Source organism: Motacilla alba, chromosome 21 (assembly GCF_015832195.1).
Source record: "Motacilla alba alba isolate MOTALB_02 chromosome 21, Motacilla_alba_V1.0_pri, whole genome shotgun sequence".
NCBI classification, from domain to species: Eukaryota; Metazoa; Chordata; class Aves; order Passeriformes; family Motacillidae; genus Motacilla; species Motacilla alba.
Window position 1 is genome coordinate 1,608,212 of NC_052036.1, and position 18,990 is coordinate 1,627,201.

The 18,990-nt window shown below is 50.4% G+C and overlaps 1 protein-coding gene across 1 annotated transcript; it reads right to left on the minus strand.

Annotated features, from left to right (window-relative positions):
- Nucleotides 1-3,102: 3,102 nt before the first annotated feature.
- C1QTNF12 (C1q and TNF related 12) lies at nt 3,103-13,103 on the minus strand. Its single transcript, XM_038159637.1, has 8 exons — nt 12,702-13,103; nt 11,263-11,382; nt 10,418-10,529; nt 9,287-9,468; nt 7,746-7,854; nt 7,042-7,132; nt 5,185-5,263; nt 3,103-3,789 (listed from the first exon to the last, which is right to left on the minus strand). The coding sequence occupies exons 1-8, from the start codon at nt 12,852-12,854 to the stop codon at nt 3,691-3,693; spliced, it is 945 nt and encodes a 314-aa protein (XP_038015565.1). The 5' UTR covers nt 12,855-13,103; the 3' UTR covers nt 3,103-3,690.
- Between the last annotated feature and the right edge of the window lie 5,887 nt (nt 13,104-18,990).

Below are 18,990 nucleotides of genomic sequence, written 5' to 3' on the forward strand. Positions count from 1 at the left end.
GGGGGAAAGGAGGAGAAAAGGAGGGAAAAAGAGGGGAAAAAAGAGGGGGAAAAGGAAGGGAAAAGGAGGAAAAGGGGGGGAAAAAGGGGGAAAAAAGAGGGAAAAAGGAGGGGAAAAGGAGGGGAAAAAGGGGGGAAAGGAGGGAAAAATGAGGGGAAAAGGAGGGATTAAAGAGGGGGAAAAGGAGGGGAAAAAGGAGGGAAAAAAAGAGGGGAAAATGAGGGGGAAAGGAGGGAAAAAAGAGGGGGAAAAAGAGGGAAAAAAGAGGGAAAAAGAAAGGGAAAAGGAGGGGAAAAGGAGGGGAAAAAAGACGGGGAAAAAGAGTGGGGAAAAGGAAGGGAAAAGGAGTGAAGGAAGAGGGGAATCCCGGCTCCAGCCCAGCCAGGCGAGCAGGATCCAGGATCCCATCCCCCGGGCGGGATGTGGCGCCTGCAGGGAATTCGAGCCGTTCCCAAAGAAAATTGGGATTATTTCATTCCTGGCTCCGTGCCCAGGCTGGCGGGTTTTGGTGGAAATGATGGAAAAAAGGAGGAGATTCCCAAAAGTTGCTCAAATCTGTGGTTCCCGAGGTTTGGGGTTGTCCCGGGGAGAGGCTCCTGCAGGGGGGAGGGGAAGGGATGGAATCCAGATTCCCAAAATTCACCTGGATTGGGACCCAGAGAAATCCAAACTGCCCCAAATCCACCCAGGAAAATCCAAACTGCCCCAAAATGCACCCAGGAAAATCCAAACTGCCCCAAAATCCACCCAGGAAAATCCAAACTGCCCCAAAATTCACACAGGAAAATCCAAATTCCACCCAGATTCGGACCTGGAAAACTCCAAACTCCCCAAAACTCCAAATTCCCCCCAAATCCACCCGAATTTGGATCCAGAAAACTCCAAATTCCCCCAAATCCACAGGGAAAACTCCAAATTCCCCAAAATCCACAGGGAAAACTCCAAATTCCCCAAAATCCACAGGGAAAACTCCAAATTCCCCCAAAATCCACAGGGAAAACTCCAAATTCCCCCAAAATCCACAGGGAAAACTCCAAATTCCCCAAAATCCACGGAGAAAACTCCAAACTCCCGCAAAATCCACCGGAATTTGGACCCAAAATCTCTGGAAGCGCCCGGAGCAGGATTTTCCGTGGATCTCTCCCAGTCCCAGCCAAGCCCAGGGATAAAAGGGAGATTCCAGCTCTGGAATTGTGTCCCAGTTTTTGGGAAAAACTCCCAAAAACCCCCGTGGAATGGGGGCCCCCTCTCAGATTTTCATTTTTCACTTTTCCTTTCCCGTTTTTCCCCCTTTTCCATGGGTTTTTTTTTGGGAATGCGATATCCCGTGCCCGCCCCTCCCGCTCTTGGTCTGCGGATCAAAGAGACCAAAGGAAATCAAAACCCGGCAGGGAAAGAGAACAGCTCCTAATAAATGAAATAAATAAAAATAAAAATAAAGTGGAATTTTATCCTAAAATAAAGGGAATTTTGGGAGAATTCCTGAGGGCCCCACGCGGCTCCAGTCCCCGATTCCCTGGAAAACATCCCAGAGGCAGCAGCTCCCGGCTTTTGGGGAATCTGGGGTCCATTTGGGATGGTTTTGGTTTGCCAGGAAAATCCCTCAAACCCTTTTGAATTCCTTTTTTTTTTTTTTTTTGTGGGAATTTCCCAGGAATTCCAAAAAAAAAAGGGGGAAATCAATGGAAAGGGAGGGGACATCGGTGAATCCCAGGAATTGTGGCTGGGAAAGAAGAAAATCCCGGGAATTGTGGCTGGGAAGGAGGAAAATCATGGGAATTGTGGCTGGGAAGGAGGGAAATCCCGGGAATTTTGTGGCTGGGAAGGGGGGAAATTCAGGGAATTGTAGCTGGAGATGTCCTGGAAAAGAATTTAAAGGGAAAAATTTTGGGAGCAGATCCCAAAGCACCAAATTCCCTCTTCTTTTGAGGGCACGTCTTGGAGCAGTGCCTGGAATTCCTGGAATTCCTGGAACAGGCTCCTGCCGGGAAGAGAATTCCCCTCAGGGAAGAGAATTCAGGATTTATCCCAGATTTTCCAGCTCTAATGACTCCACGGCCAGTGGGCACAGGCAGGGAGGGAGGAGCAGCCGGAAAATACTGGAAAATCCCGGAAAATCCTGGAAAATCCTGGAAAATCCCGGAAAATCCTGGAAAACCCTGGAAAATCCCTTTTTCCCTGTGCTGGGAAAGCAGGAGAAGCCCCCAGGGCTGCAGGCTGTGCAAATCCCAGCCCAGCATTCCCACTTTTCCTGGGAATCTCCTGGCTGTGCAAATCCCAGCCCAGCATTCCCACTTTTCCCGGGAATCTCCGGGTCTGGGGTTCTTGGCGGTTTGGGGTTCTTGGCGCCGCGATCCGCGTTCCTCGCCAACGCCGACTGGAATTCCGGGCTCCCAGAGCTCCCGGAGCCGGGAAAAAACGGGAACAGAACAAAAATGTGCGATCCCAGGATGAGATAAACGGGGTGGGGACACGGAACGGCCCAGCCCGGGGGGGCTCCAGAGATTCCCGAAAAATCCCCAGGCCTCGTTCGGGGTCCCGAGTGGGATAAAGCCGCGGGATGGCTCCGGGAATGGGGCTTGGAGAGGGAATGGGGAGAGGCTGGGATTCCGGGATTGAGGGGGAGTTTGGGATTGAGGGGGAGTTTGGGATTTTGGGGGAGTTTGGGATTCCTGGTTTCGGGAAGAGTTTGGGATTCCGGGATTGAGGGGGAGTTTGGGATTTTGGGGGAGTTTGGGATTCCTGGTTTCAAGGAGAGTTTGGGATTCCTGGTTTCAGGGGGAGTTTGGGATTCTGGGATTTTGGGGGAGTTTGGGATTCCTGGTTTCAGGGAGAGTTTGGGATCTTGGTTTGAGGATGAATTCAGGATTCCTGGTTTGAGGAGGAGTTCAGGATTCCAGGATTTGAGGCAGAGTGAGTAAATAAACTGGGAAAGCTGTCCATAGAAACTATGGAAAACCACAGATACACACATCATTATATATATTCTATATTTTTAAAATATAGAGTATATATAATTATAAAATATTTAATCAGATCTATAATTAGATATATAATTATAATATATATAATTTTATTTTGATATAAAGGACCCCAATTAAAGAGTTCAAGCCTTGGATTCCTTGGATTGTGGAAAAATTCAACCTTTTCCTGGTCAAATACACCCGGGAGAGGATCCAACCCATTTCCAACCCCCTGGAAAAAGCAATTCTGCTGGAAAATCCTTGCCCCCTTTCCTCCCCACCAGACAGAAAAGAGTCACCGATTTATTTCTGACATTTCCCGACTCAATCCTTCATTTCCAACCCCAAAAGAAAAACCCCCAAATCCATCCCTAAAAAAAAACCCCAAACCCGTGCTGGTGACAAGTGCGACGGTGAAAGAATCAAATCACAGCGAGCCCCAAATGCCAGCGTGCTGCTCCGTGAGCGCCCGGTGAAGCGCACATTAAATATTCCGAGGGGTTTTTTTGGATAAAAAGAAGATAAAAAGCGGAATTCTGACGAAGAACGAGCTGGTGAGGACCTCAAAAACCAGCAGCGGCTTCTGGAAGCAAAGCTGGAGGAGCTGGGGGTGGTTTGAAATCCCGCGGGTACGGGGAGCGGTTGCACGTCAAAGCGGGGGTGGGTTTTTCAGTCTGAAAGGCGGGAAATCGGGAATTTGGGAATTTTGGGATGGCCGCCCTCGCCGCTAGGCTCCCAGCAGCATGCCCATGAAGTCGGAGCCCTGCAGGACGGTGACGGCAGCTCCGGCGCCGTTGTCCACGAAGATGGAGGTGTACTGCCCAGCCTGCGGGGAAACGGGAGCAAAACGGGAATTCCTGCAGGGAGAACAGGGAAATCCCCCCCAGCAGCAGGAATTCGGGGAGTTCGAGCTCGTTGAGTTTTAGCTCCTTTTTCCCCAGGCTGGGATTCAACCTGCGGCGGCGGTGGCTGCTGGGACTCGGATGTTTGTTGGTTTTCATCTGCATTATTGTCCCGTAAGAGCTCCGCAGCTCTGCCCCCCAACAAACGGACACGGGGCCGAGGCGCTGCCGGGCCTCCAGGGACAACGGGACCGACGCAGAAACGACACCTCCGTTAGTGTCACCTCCGTTAGTGTCACCTCCGTTAGTGTCACCTCCAGCCCCGTAACCAACAGCCACGGCCTGAAATGGGGGCTTTCCATCCACACCCACAAAACACACAAACCCAGCGAGGAGGAGGAGGAGGAGGAGGAGGAGGAGGAGGAGAAGGAGGAGAAGGAGGAGAAGGAGGAGAAGGAGGAGAAGGAGGAGAAGGAGGAGAAGGAGGAGAAGGTGGAGAAGGAGGAGAAGGAGGAGGAGGAGGAGGAGGAGGAGGAGGAGGAGGAGGAGGAGGAGGAGAAGGAGAAGGAGAAGGAGAAGGAGGAGAAGGAGGAGAAGGAGGAGAAGGACCAGCACCACCCTGAAGCCTCCCTCTTGCCCCACATCTGTCCCCACATTCTAAACCCCAAACTCTCCGTTTCCCAGGCCGTGCCCTCGCTCCCTCCTGTCCCAGCCCCACACCCACAGCCCCAGCTCCGTCACTCCATTCTGGAAGCTTCTCCACGGCCCCAGGTCAGTGCAGGGCTTTCCTGGGGCTCAGAGCCTGCCAGCACAGAAATCCGAAATTCCCAGCAGGAATCCCGCCCAAGCCTGAGTCGAGCTGATGAAGTGGAGGAATTTTTGTGGCTTTGGAAGGAATTTGCTGTGGTTTTTTTTTTTTTTTTCCAAAAAATCCTTCCTGCCCTGGCGCCTTTTTGGGTGAAGTGGCTTCAGAGCCCCCCCTGGGAGCTGGGAGGTCCCATCGGGAATGGAATTCCCAGAGAAATCCCATCGGGAATGGAATTCCCAGAGAAATCCCATCAGGAATGGAATTCCCACTGAAATCCCATCGGGAATTCCCAGAGAAATCCCATCGGGAATTCCCAGTGAAATCCCATCAGGAATTCCCACTGAAATCCCATCGGGAACAGAATTCCCAGAGAAATCCCATGGGGAATGGAATTCCCAGAGAAATCCCATCAGGAATTCCCAGAGAAATCCCATCGGGAATTCCCAGTGAAATCCCATCAGGAATTCCCACTGAAATCCCATGGGGAATGGAATTTCAGTTCCTCGGGAATGGGAGTTCCATTGGGAAGGGAATTCCATGGGGCAGGAATCCCCAGCTCCCAGGGCCCCACCTGCAGCTGCAGCAAGCCATGGACACAGACTGTGAAGACTTTGCTGTTGCTCTCCAGGCCAGCAATGACTTCCAAGGAGCTGGGAATAAGAAATAAACAGATTAAAAATGGAAACCTTGGAGCCGCTCGGACCTGCTCAGCTCAAGCCCAGCTAAACTCAGTTCTAAGCCTGGCTGCTTCCTGCCTGGCAGAGTTTTTCTTATTTTCCCAATTTAAGCAACCCCTTTCCTTCTTCCTTTTTTAAATTATGTTTCTCCCAGTGATGAATCCCTGCACATTCCAACATGTTTTTCCCAGAAAAAATAAAAAGCGGGAGCCCCTTGGCACCTGCTCAGCACAAACCCAGTTCAGCTCAGTTTTGAGCCTGGCTTTTCCTGATTTTCCCAATTTAACCGACCCCTTCCCTCCTGTTTTATTGTTTTCTAATTTTGTTTTTCCCTGTGAATCCCGGCAAGTCCCAGCGGGTTTTCCCGGGAGCAGTGAGAGGCTGGAGCCCTTGGCAGCGGCTGAGCTGAGCCGTGTCCCATCCTGCCCTGCCGGGGTGGGGCCGTCCCACAGCCCCGGGGGCGCTGCCAGCGCCATGGATGGATGGATGGGTGGATGGATGATGGATGGATGGATGGATGGATGATGGATGGATGGATGGATGGAGGGATGATGGATGGATGATGGATGGATGGATGGATGATTGGATGGATGGATGGATGATGGATGATGGATGGGTGGATGGATGGATGGATGGGTGGATGGATGGATGGATGGATGGATGGATGGATGGATGGATGGATGAGTCAGTGCTGGCATTCCCAGGAAATTCCACAGGAATGTGTCCAGGCAGGCGCCCAGCGCCGCTGCCGGCTCCGTCCGTGCCAGCCACGCGCGCCTGGCACTGGGACCTGCCCCAAACCCATCCTGAGGGACCTGGGATCCATCCCAAACCCATCCTGAGGGACCTGGGATCCATCCCAAACCCATCCTGAGGGACCTGGGATCCATCCCAAACCCATCCTGAGGGACCTGGGATCCATCCCAACCCATCCTGAGGGATCCATCCCAAACCTATCCTGAGGGACCTGCCCCATCCCAAACCCATCCTGAGGGATCCATCCCAAACCCATCCTGAGGGACCTGGGATCCATCCCAAACCCATCCTGAGGGACCTGGGATCCATCCCAAACCCATCCTGATGGACCTGCCCCATCCCAAACCCATCCTGAGGGACCTGGGATCCATCCCAACCCATCCTGAGGGATCCATCCCAAACCTATCCTGAGGGACCTGCCCCATCCCAAACCCATCCTGAGGGATCCATCCCAAACCCATCCTGAGGGACCTGGGATCCATCCCAAACCCATCCTGAGGGACCTGGGATCCATCCCAAACCCATCCTGATGGACCTGCCCCATCCCAAACCCATCCTGAGGGACCTGGGATCCATCCCAAACCCATCCTGAGGGACATGTCCCAAATCCATCCTGATCACTCCCATTGCTCTGGGATCTGTCCCAAATCCATCCTGATTTCTGGACCTGTGGATTTCTGGGTTAGGGATTTCTGGACCTGTGGATTTCTGGATCTCTGGGTTAGGGATTTCTGGATTTCTGGGGAAGCTCAGGGCAGGGCATTAAAATCACCCTGGGCAGGGATTTGGGGTCTGGGGCCAAGGACAGAGCCACAGCTTTGCCCTCTGCTGGAAAAGCTCCCAAAATCCCCCCGAGCCTCCCCTGGGACACAAAAAAAAGAATTTATGCTATAAAATCCACTTTTGGTGAACTTGGTCTTCCAAAGTTGGCTGAAATGTTGGAAAATGTGGAAAATGAGGGGGAAAGGATCCCCCAAGCCCCCCGAGGGACTCACGTGTGCCTGTGGCACAGGGACTCGATGCAGATCAGCACCCGCACGCTGTCCCGCGCGCGCAGCTGCGCTTTGCTCTTCAGCTCGCTGTGGTCTGGGGGAAACAGAGGGGAAACGTCAGCAATCCCACAAATTCTGGGGTTCGACGGACAGAGGGACACCAGCAGCCTTGGGATGGCTGCAGGAGGTGCCAGAAGGCTCCTCCATAACCGACGGAGCCAAAGGCAACGGATCCAAGGTGGATCCATCGCTGGTCATCAGGGCAGAACCTCTGGGATATCAGATTTTAAAAGGGGATCCCAGGTGGATCCATCAGGGCAGAACCTCTGGGATCGTGGATTTAGAAAGGAGATCCCAGGTGGATCCATCAGTGGCAGAACCTCTGGGATCATGGATTTAGAAAGGGGATCCCAGGTGGATCCATCAGTGGCAGAACCTCTGGGATCATGGATTTAGAAATGGGATCCCAGGTGGATCCATCAGGGAGAGAACCTCTGGGATATCAGATTTTAAAAGGGGATCCCAGGTGGATCCATCAGGGCAGAACCTCTGGAATATCAGATTTAAAATGGGATCCATCACTGGCCATCAGCGGCAGAACCTCTGGAATATCCAGGGACTCTCCGGGGGTTCTCTGGGGGTTCTCCAGAAGGTTCTCCAGGGGTTTGGGGTCTCCAGGGGGTCTGGGCTCCCTGGGCAGCACTCACCGATGTGGACGTTGGCTGAGAACTGGTAGATGCCGCCCACGGGGGCGGTGAAGCGGCCGGTGGCCAGGTTCAGCCCCGTGCCCCGCAGGAACGCGCCCTTGGCCGCGGGCTGCCGAGAGAGAGCAGAGCTGCAGCCCCAGTCCCTGGGCTGAGCCCAAATCCAGCCCTGGGCTGAGCCCAAGTCCCTGGGCTGAGCCCAAATCCAGCCCCGGGCTGAGCCCCAGTCCCTGGGCTGATCCCAAATCCATCCCCTGAGCTGATCCCAAATCCATCCTGGTGCTGATCCCAAATCCATCCCGGTGCTGATCCCAAATCCATCCCGGTGCTGATCCCAAATTCATCCCTGAGCTGATCCCAAATCCATCCCAGCGCTAATCCCAAATCCATCCCAGCGCTGATCCCAAATTCATCCCTGAGCTGATCCCACATCCATCCCCGTTCTGATCCCAAATCCATCCCAGTGCTGATCCCAAATCCATCCCGGTGCTGATCCCAAATTCATCCCTGAGCTGATCCCAAATCCATCCCAGCGCTAATCCCAAATCCATCCCAGCGCTGATCCCAAATTCATCCCTGAGCTGATCCCACATCCATCCCCGTTCTGATCCCAAATCCATCCCCGTTCTGATCCCAAATCTCTGTGCTGATCCCAAATCCATCCCGGAGCTGATCCCAAATCCATTCCCGTTCTGATCCCAAATCCGTCCCTGCTGTGCTCTGGCTCTGCATTCCCCTTTCCCAGAGGGCACAAGCCCAAACCCGACTCCTCTTGCCGCGGGCTGCGGCGCCAGCTTGGCACCCGGAGCTTCCCACAGCAGCTCCGAGCCAGGAAAAACCGGGAATGAGCTGGGCACCTCAGCCCTGAGGCCCAGGAAGCAGCAGCCCTCTGGGATGGCTTAATTAGTCCCATTTTCCCTGCTAATTAACGAGGCAGCAGCTCTCCCTCCAGCCCTGCCCACGCCGCGGGGCTGATCCTGCCTGGCTGCCAAAAGTCTGGGAAATAATGGAATTATGGATTTGAAAAGGGGATCCCAGGTGCATCCATCAGTGGCAGAACCTCTGGGATCATGGCTTTTAAAAGGGGATCCCAGATGGATCCATCAGTGGCAGAACTTCTGGGATCATGGATTTTAAAAGGGGATTCCAGGTGGATCCATCAGGGATAGAACCTCTGGGATCATGGATTTAGAAAGGGGATCCCAGGTGGATCCATCAGTGGCAGAACCTCTGGGATCATGGATTTTAAAAGGGGATCCCAGGTGGATCCATCAGTGGCAGAACCTCTGGGATATCGGATTTTAGAAGGGGATCCCAGGTGGATCCATCAGTGGCAGAACCTCTGGGATCATGGATTTTAAAAGGGGATCCCAGGTGGATCCTCCTCTTGCCTCCTTGGACACCTTCTCCTGGATTCTCTCTTCCTTTCAGCCCCAGAGGAGTTCCTGGGCTGAGCACGAGGCCCCACAGAGCCCAGCAGGGCCCTGGAGCGGGCAGGATGAGTCTGGAATCAATCCCAGCAGGATGAGTCTGGAATTCCTCACCGACTGGAAGTTCTGGAGCTCCACCAGGGTCTTCTTGTCCACCGGCACCTGGCCCTTGAGCTTGCAGTGGAACGCCTCCTGCAGCCGCCGGCGCGACGGGACCTCCTCCAGGGACAGCAGCAGCGGGGGCAGCGGGCTGGGGTGGGCTGGGACGGCCAGGGAGGCCCTGTGCTCCATGGCTTCTGAGGGAAAAGGGCAATAAAATGAAATAAAATTAAATAAAATGGAGTAAAATTGAATAAAATGGAATAAAATGGAATAAAATCTAAATTTAAGGGCCGAGTCTGTCAATGGGACCTCCTCCAGGGACAGCAGCAGCGGGGGCAGCAGGCTGGGGTGGGCTGGGATGGCCAGGGAGGCTCTGTGCTCCATGGCTTCTGAGGGAAAAGGGCAATAAAATGGAATAAAATGAAATAAAATGGAATAAAATGGAATAAAATCTTCATTTAAGGGTCTAGCTTGTGAATGGGACCTCCTCCAGGGACAGCAGCAGCTGGCTGGGGTGGGCTGGGACGGCCAGGGAGGCCCTGTGCTCCATGGCTTCTGAGGGAAAAGGGCAATAAAATGAAATGAAATGGAATAAAATGGAATAAAATGGAATAAAGTCTTCATTTAAGGGCCGAGCCTGTGAATGGAACCTCCTCCAGGGACAGCAGCAGCTGGCTGGGGTGGGCCAAAAGGACCAGGGATGCTTGGTGCTTGATGGGTTCTGAGGGGGAAAAAAAGGAAATAAAATGAAATAAAATAGAAGAAAGTGGAATAAAAGGCAATAAAATCCTCATTCAAGGGCCCGGCCTCGTGGGAGCAGCCGGCTGGGGTGGGCTGAGAGGACCAGTGAGGCCCCGTGCTTGATGACTTCTGAGGGGAAAAGGGGAATGAAATGAAATAAAAGGGAATAAAATGAAATAAAAGGAAATAAAATCTTCATTTAAGGGCCTGGCCTGTGAAACCATCCACGTGTGCTGGGAATCCTGCACTTGGATCTCCAGTTAAAGCCCAGCAGCACCGGGGGAACATTTCTGGTTGCCGTTTGGGTTCGTGGTTCTCCACCAAAACAAAGCTCCTCCAGCCTTCAGTACCCTTTTCCTTGAACATCCTTTGAAAAATCTTTGACTTTTTAACATCCTTTACCTTTTAGGATCTCCTTGAACTCCTGCAGAAGAACTTCCCTGGTGACTTCAGCCCCAGGAGCTCCCGGAGGCCCCTGAGGCCCGGGAGGCCCCGGAGGCCCCACCAGGCCTCGCTGAGGGAACAAACAAAGGAAAATTTGGGATTAAACCCAGGGAATTGCGGGAAATCCCGCAGGAACAGCAGCAACAGGAGGGGGTTTGTTCCCAGAAAATTCCTGATAATTTTTGGAGGACGCTTGAGGGATCAGGAAGGGCCAAGAGCTCTGAGAGTCCCTCAGGGATCTTCTCCAGCTGCTGGGACTCCCATTCCTCTGAGAATCCTCTGAAATTCCGTGGAAAAGCTGCCCAGACGTTCAGAGGATGCAAAAAAAATCCCCCAAATAATTAAAATAATTAAAAGAAACCAAGATTGCCCCAGCAGCAGATGAAAAGTGCCACACGATTAATGAGCTGTCACTCGGCTCGTTAATTTGAAATAAACCACTCGTCCACACCTTGATTAATTTATCCTTTGGGATACTTGGACTTTATCTCTTGGAAAGGGGGAAAAAAAAATAGGGATTTTCTTTTGAATGAGCAGGAAAAAACCCCAAAAAAAAGGCTCAGTTTGAGAGAGGCTGGTTCAAAATTCCCACATCTCCTCTGCCGGAGCAAGAAAGGCTCAAACTCCTCCAAAAATGGAGAAATTCAACGCAAAAAAAAAAAAAAAAAAGGAAAATTAAAAATGGAAATAAAAAAAAAAATGGAAATTCAGCACTCTTTGGGAAGAAAAAGTTGGGAAAAGCTGGAATTTCGAGGGTGAGCAGCAGGAAGGAAAGCTCGGGACACGCGCGGTGCAAATCCTACCAATTTCTTGTCCTTCCCTTTGCATCTCCTCTTGGAGCTCTTCCCGTCGTCCGGGCGGTGCACGAAGGAGATCCAGGTCCTGCGCGGGTCCGTGAGCCGCGCGTCCGCAGCCTCCAGCAGCTGGGGACACAGCGGGACAGGGGTCACCCACTGACAGCCTCAGAGGGTCCCGAAAATCCAGCCCGGGCTGGTGGGGCTGCCTTCGGAGGGTCCGTGAGGGATCGGGAGCGGCCGAGAGCGCCAAAAGCCCCTCAGGGATCTTTGAATTCCATGGAAAACCCACCCGGACGTTCAGGGGATGGAAAAATCCAGCCCGGGCTGCTTTTTGGAGGACACTGAGGGATCGGGAGGAGCCAAGAGCTCTGAGGGTCCCTCAGAGACCTTGAAATTCCATGGAAAACCCACCCAGATGTTCAGGGGATGGAAAAATCCAGCCCGGGCTGATCCTGCTGCTTTTGGAGGACACTGAGGCATCAGGAAGAGCCAAGAGCTCTGGAAGTTTCTCAGATCTTTTTTTCTGAGTCCCTCAGAGATCTTCTTCCAACTGCTGGGACTCCCGTTCCCTGATAATCCCCTGAAATTCCATGGAAAACCCACCCAGACGTTCAGAGGATGGAAAAATCCCGCCCGGGCTGATCCTGCTGCTTTTGGGAGGACACCGAGGGTGTCCTTGAGGGATCAGGAGGAGCCAAGAGCTCTGAGAGTCCCTCAGGGATCTTCTTCCAACTGCTGGGACTCCCGTTCCCTGATAATCCCCTGAAATTCCATGGAAAACCCACCCAGATGTTCAGAGGATGGAAAAATGGATCATTCTGGGATGACCCCAGCACCCAGCTTGGGACTTCTGTGCTGCTCCCAACGTGAGGAACAATGAAAATGAAATAAAAAACCAAAGGGAATTGATGAAATGAGGCTGGGAAAAGGCAGGAAAATCCCAATAAATCCAGGAATAAATCTGGGAATGATCCCAAACCCACCTTGGGAGTTCTCTGCTGTTCCCAACATGAGGAACCATCAGAATTAAAATTTAAAAAACCAAAGAGAATTGATGAAATGAGCCCGGAATCAGCTCAGAAAAGGCAGGAAAATCCCAATAAATCCAGAATAACTCCAGGAATGATCCCAAACCCACCTTGGGAGTTCTCTGCTGTTCCCAACATGAGGAACAATGAAAATGAAATAAAAAATCAAAGGGAATTGATGAAATGAGCCCGGAATCAGCTCAGAAAAGGCAGGAAATTCCCAATAAATCCAGAAATAAATCCGGGAATGATCCCGAACCCACCTTGGGACTTCTCTGCTGCTCCCAATGTGAGGAACCCTCAAAATTAAAATTAAAAAATCAAAGAGAATTGATGAAATGAGCCCGGAATCAGCTCAGAAAAGGCAGGAAAATCCCAGTAAATCCAGAATAACTCCGGGAATGATCCCGAACCCACCTTGGGCTGCTCCTCGCTGTTGGCCAGGGAGGCGTTCAGGGGCTCCGGGTGCTCCTTCCTGCCCTTCTTGTCCCTGTCCCTCCTGCTGGCTGTCACCACGCGGGGACACAGCTGGTGGCACAGCAGCGCCAGCAGCAGCCACCAGCCCGGCATGGCGGCAGCGAGGAAAACCGGGATTGGTGTCCAGAAAACCCAAACTGGGCAGGGCAGGGTCAGGGAGCCGGGGGAAAATGGTCCAGGACCAAAAAAAACCCAAAAAATCCGAATTAACCAGGTCAGGGTCAGGGAGCCAGGGGGAAAATGGTCCAGGACCAAAAAAACCCCAAAAAAATCCAAATTAAGCAGGTCAGGATCAAGGAGCCAGGGGGAAAATGGTCCAGGACCAAAAAAACCCCAAAAAAATCCGAATTTAGCAGGTCAGGATCAAGGAGCCAGGGGGAAAATAAAACCCAAAAAAAATCCGAATTAACTAGGTCAGGATCAAGGAGCCAGGGGGAAATGCTGCAGGACCAAAAAAAACCCGCAAAAAATCCAAATTAAGCAGGTCAGGATTAAAGAGCCAGGGGAAAATAAAAACCCCAAAAAATCCGAATTAACCAGGTCCGGGTCAAGGAGCCAGGGGGAAAATCCTTCAGGACCAAGAAAAACCAAAAATAATCTGAATTAAGCAGGTCAGGATCAAAGAGCCAGGGGGAAATGATCCAGGAAAAATTGGATTTGTGTCTGAGAAATCCAGATTTATTCGGTTAGGATCAAGGAGCCGGGGGGAAAATGCTTCAGGACCAAAAAAATCAGATTTGTGTCCCCAAAAAAATCCAAATGAACCAGTCAGGATTAAGGAGCCAGGGGGAAAATCCTTCGGGAGCAATGAAAAAAAAATCAGATTTGTCTCTAAAATAAATCCAGAATGAAGCAGGTGAGGAGGATCCGAGCGGATTTGTGTCCAAAAATTCCAAATTTCAGGAGGATCCAAGTGGATTTGTGTCCAAAAAAATCCCAAATTTCAGGAGGATCCACCCGGATTTGTGTCCAAAAAAATCCAAATTTCAGGAGGATCCACCCGGATTTGTCTCCAAAAAAATTCCAAATTTCAGGAGGATCCAAGTGGATTTGTGTCCAAAAAAATCCAAATTTCAGGAGGATCCAAGTGGATTTGTGTCCAAAAAAATCCCAAATTTCAGGAGGTTCCAAGCAGCTCCTCGGGATGGAAAAGCCGGAGATGAATTTCTTTGGAATTTCTGTGGAATTTCTGTGGAATTTCTGTGGAATTTCTGTGAATTCCTTTGGAGTTCCTTTGGAATTCTGGATCCTCAGGAGATGGAGCTGAGTTTGTTGGAGCTTCCCGGAAACCCCGCGAGCGAGGAGCTGCTCTGCCCTAAATCCGGCCTGGAGCTGGTTTTAAAGGAGCTCAGCACCCCAAAAACCCATCCTGAGACTGGTTTTACTCTGCCCCCCTAAATCCGGCCTGGAGCTGGTTTTAAAGGCGCTCAGCACCCCCAAAATGGATTTAAAACTGGTTTTACTCGGCCCCCTCTGACCCCCTTAATCCAGCTTCAAACTGGTTTTACTCTGATCCCCCAAATGGGGCTTGAAACCAGTTTTAAAGGCTCTCAGCCCCCCCAGATCGGGTTTAAAGCTGGTTTTAAAGGCTCTCAGCCCCCCCAGATCGGGTCTAAAGCTGGTTTTAAAGGCTCTCAGCCTCCTCCCCAGATTGGGTTTAAAGCTGGTTTTAAAGGCTCTCAGCCCCCCCAGATCGGGTCTAAAGCTGGTTTTAAAGGCTCTCAGCCCCCCCAGATCGGGTTTAAAGCTGGTTTTAAAGGCTCTCAGCCCCCCCAGATCGGGTTTAAAGCTGGTTTTAAAGGCGCTGAGGGCTGCAGGGCAGAGCTGGGGCCGGGCTCAGGCGGAGATCAGCCAGGCTCGGCTCAGAGCCCGGAGCCCGCCCCGTCCATCCCCGGGAGAAATCCCCGAAGTTCCCTCGGCGTCCCGGGAGTGGGAATGCAGGGAATCGCCGGCATCCCAGCTCGGGCCGGCCTCACACCCCAAACATCCCTCACATCCCAAAAACCAGATCCCAAAACCAGATCCCAAAGCACAGATCCCTCACACCCCCAAAAAACCAGATCCCAAAAGCAGATCCCAAAAAACAGATCCCTGGCATCCCCAAAAAACCAAATCCCTTAAAAAAAAAATCCCAAACCCCAAAGCTTTCAAACTCCAAAAAAACCCAACAAATCCCAAACCCCTCACACCCCAAAAACAAACCCCAAAAATCAAACCTCAAAGAACAAATCCTAAACCCCAAATCCCTCAGACCCCAAAAGACAAATCCCAAAAATCAAATCCCAAACTCCAAATCCCTCACACCTCAAAAAACAAACCCCAAATCCCTCAGACCCCAAAAAACAAACCCCAAAAATCAAATCTCACACCCCAAAAATCAAATCCCAAACCCCAAATTCCTCACACCCCAAAAAAACCCCCAACCCCCAAATCCCTCAACCCCCAAAAAACAAATCCCAAAAATCAAACCCCTCAGACCCCAAAAAACAAACCCCAAAACTCAAACCCCAAACCCCAAATTCCTCAGACCCCCAAAAAACAAATCCCAAAAATCAAATCCCAAACCCCTCACACCCCAGAAAACAAATCCCAAACCCCAAATTCCTCAGACCTCAAAAAACAAACCCCAAAACTCAAACCCCAAACCCCCCAGACCCCAAAAAACAAACCCCAAACCCCTCAGACCCCAAAAAGCAAACCCCAAACCCCTCACACCTCAAAAAACAAACCCCAAACCCCTCAGACCCCAAAAATCAGACCTTAAATCCCAAATCCGTCAGACCCCAAAAAACAAACCCCAAAAAAACAAACCCCTCACACCCCGCAAAAACCGCCCAAACCCCAAATCCCTCACAGCCCAAAAAACAAATCCCAAACCCCAAATCCCTCACAGCCCAAAAAACAAATCCCAAACCCCAAATTCCTCACAGCCCAAAAAACAAATCCCAAACCCCAAATTCCTCACAGCCCAAAAAACAAACCCCAAAACTCAAACCCCAAACCCCTCAGACCCCAAAACTCAAACCCCAAATCCCTCACACCCCAAAAAACAAATCCCAAACCCCAAATCCCTCACACCCCAAAAAACAAATCCCAAACCCCAAATCCCTCACACCCCAAAAAACAAACCCCAAACCCCCCAGACCCCAAACCCCTCAGACCCCAAAAGTCAAACCCCAAACCCCTCAGACCCCAAAAGTCAAACCCCTCAGACCCCAAACCCCCCAGACCCCAAAGCCCCAGCCCGAGGCTGCGGGGACGCAGCGCAGCCCCCGCGCGGCCGGAGCAGGTGGAGTTTTCCCAAATTTTTCCTCTTTTTTTTTCAGCTTTTCCCTAAAAACCCCCGCGGCCCCCGGCGCTGTCACGGGGCAGGACCCCAAAAACCCCCCCCAAAAAAACCCCAAAAAGCCCCGAATCGCGGCGGGATCGCAGCGGCGGCTCCGGCTCCCGGAGGAGATCCCATCAACTGCGAGAGGAGGAGGAGGGAAAAAACAGGGAAAAAAAAAAACAGGGAAAAAAAACAGGGAAAAAAAGGGAAAAGGAGGAGCCGGGAGGAGCCGGGAGGAGCCGGGAGAGGAGCCCCGGACAGCCCGCGACAGCCTGGGGGGCTCATCCCGGGAAAAAACCCTTTAGGATTCACCCCAGGAAAAAATCCTTGGGATTTATCCCGGAAAAGCCATGGGGGATTCATCCCAGGAAAAACCCTTGGGATTTATTTCAGAGAAAGCCATGGGGGTTCATCCCGGGAAAAAACCCTTTAGGATTTATACCAGAAAAAAACCCTTGGGATTTATCCCACGAAAAACCCTTGGATTTATCCCAGAGAAAGCCATGGGGGATTCATCCCGGAAAAAAACCTTTAGGATTTATCCTGGAAAAACCCTTGGGATTTATCCCAGGAAAAGCCATGGGGGATTTATCCCAGGAAAAAACCCTTTAGGATTTATACCAGAAAAAGATCCCTTATCCCTTTAGGATTTTATCCCAGGAAAAACCCTTGGATTTATCCCAGAGAAAGCCATGGGGGATTCATCCCGGAAAAAAACCTTTAGGATTTATCCCGGGAAAAGCCATGGGGTATTCATCCCACAAAAAACCCTTGGGATTCATCCCGGAAAAAACCCTTGGGATTTATCCCAGGGAAAGCCATGGGGGATTTATCCCAGGAAAAAACCCTTTAGGATTTATACCAGAAAAAAACCCTTGGGATTTATCCCAGGAAAAACCCTTGGGATTTATCCTGGAAAAAACCCTTGGGATTTATCCCAGGAAAAGCCATGGGGGATTTATCCCAGAAAAAATCCTTGGGATTTATCCCAGGAAAACCCCTTGGGATTTATCCCGGAAAAAACCCTTTAGAATTCATCCCAAAGAAAGCTATGGGGGATTCATCCCAGAAAAGCCCTCGGGATTTATCCCGGAAAAACCCTTTTGGGATTTATCCCAGAGAAAGCCATGGGGGATTCACCCCGGAAAAAACCCCTTTAGGATTCATCCCGGAAAAAAGCCTTGGGATTCATCCCAGGAAAAGCCAGGGGGGATTTATCCCAGGAAAAAACCCTTGGGATTTATCCCAGGAAAATCAGGGTTTTTTTGGGGATTTATCCCAGGGAAATCAGGGATTTTGGGGATTTATCCCAGGGAAATCAGGGATTTTGGGGATTTATCCCAGGGAAATCAGGGATTTTGGGGATTTATCCCAGGGAAATCAGGGATTTTGGGGGTTTATCCCAGGGATCATCCCAAAAATCATTTTCCCAATTTTAGTCCCATAAAACATTCCCAGGGAATTCCCACATTCCCAGAACCCCAAACACTCCAGGATTTCGTGGCAATCCCATAAAACATTCCAGGATTTTGTGGCAATCCCATAAAAGCTTCCAGGGAATTCCCCCATTCCCAGAGCCGCCCCCAGGGTGGGATTTTTTGGGGATTTTTTTGATTTTTTGGGGATTTTTTGGGGATTTTTGGGGAATTTTTGGGAATTTTTTTGGGGGGGGGGATTTTTTGGGGATTTGGGGGGGGGATTTTTTGGGACATTTTGTGGGATTTGTTTCGGGATTTTTTCTGGATTTTTGGGGGGATTTTTTGGGATCGCTCCCAGCCAGGATCCCCCAATCCCCGCTCCAGCCCCAATTCCCGGCTCCGCGGCGCCACCTCGCGGCCGATCCCAAAAAAACCCCAAATTCCCGGAAAAACGGGAAAAAATCCCCAAATTTCTCCCTCTCCAGAAGGGAAACAACCCGGCAGCGCAAAGCTCCCAGCGCTAATTACGAAACCCTAATTAACCCTAATGAGGCTCCTCATTCCCGGAAGAGAAATTCCAGGAATTTGGGATTAATTCCCATTTTTTTGGGGATTTTCCCACTGGAAATGGGATTTTCCTGCTTTGAAAATTCAATTTTTTCCCCATGGAAATGGCGGGATCGAGCTCCCTGATTAATTAAGTGATTGTCCTGATTAATTAAGTGATCGCCCTGATTAATTAGGTGATTGCCCTGATTAATTAAGCATTAATTACCTGTAATTATGAATTAAATTAACATTAATTAAGTGTTTATAAATTGTGTTTATAAATAAATCAGAGATGTAATGATGTGTAATTACAGAAAGCAGTTTACGACATTGAAATTGATAATTAAATATTAATTAATCATTAATGATCAGCAGGAATTCTCCCGAATGATCCCAAAGTTTCAAGGAATGAACGGAATTATTGGCGGCGAAGGAAAGGCAGCGAGGGATCCGAGGGAAGCTGGGAAATCCCACGGGAAAAAGGGGAAAAAATCAGGAAAAATGAAGATTTTCCACCCTTTATTTGTGAACTGAAACGGCCCCGACCCCGTTCCTCCCCACGGGATTTTATTCCCAAAAAAAACCCCAGAAAGGGGATTTAGGGTGGGGTTTTATTGGGAATAAATCAGTTTACAACACAATCATTGCCACTCCTCTCAGCATGGAAAGTCCAGGAAAAAGGGGAAAAAAACCCCAAAAATCCAGGATTTTTTATTCAAATTTTATTCAAATTTTATTCAAATTTCATTCAAATTTAGTAAAATCCATTAAAATCCAAATTGACTTTACTAAAAATCCATTTTAATTCAATTTTTATTCAATTTTTATTCAAATTTTATTGAAATTTATTCCATTTTTATTAAAAATGAAAATTCTGGGAATTTTGGGAATTTTATTCCCAAAAAAATGCCCCACAAAGTGGATTTAGGGTGGG

Excerpts from the sequence above, each read along its gene's own strand:
- C1QTNF12 (XM_038159637.1), bottom strand. The coding sequence starts at position 12,854 with ATGCCGGGCTGGTGGCTGCTGCTGGCGCTGCTGTGCCACCAGCTGTGT. Across the intron at positions 11,383-12,701 it reads ACAGCGAGGAGCAGCCCAAG|CTGCTGGAGGCTGCGGACGC; the intron begins GTGGGTTCGGGA and ends CTGTGTCCCCAG. Across the intron at positions 3,790-5,184 it reads ATGGCTTGCTGCAGCTGCAG|GCTGGGCAGTACACCTCCAT; the intron begins GTGGGGCCCTGG and ends GTTTCCCCGCAG.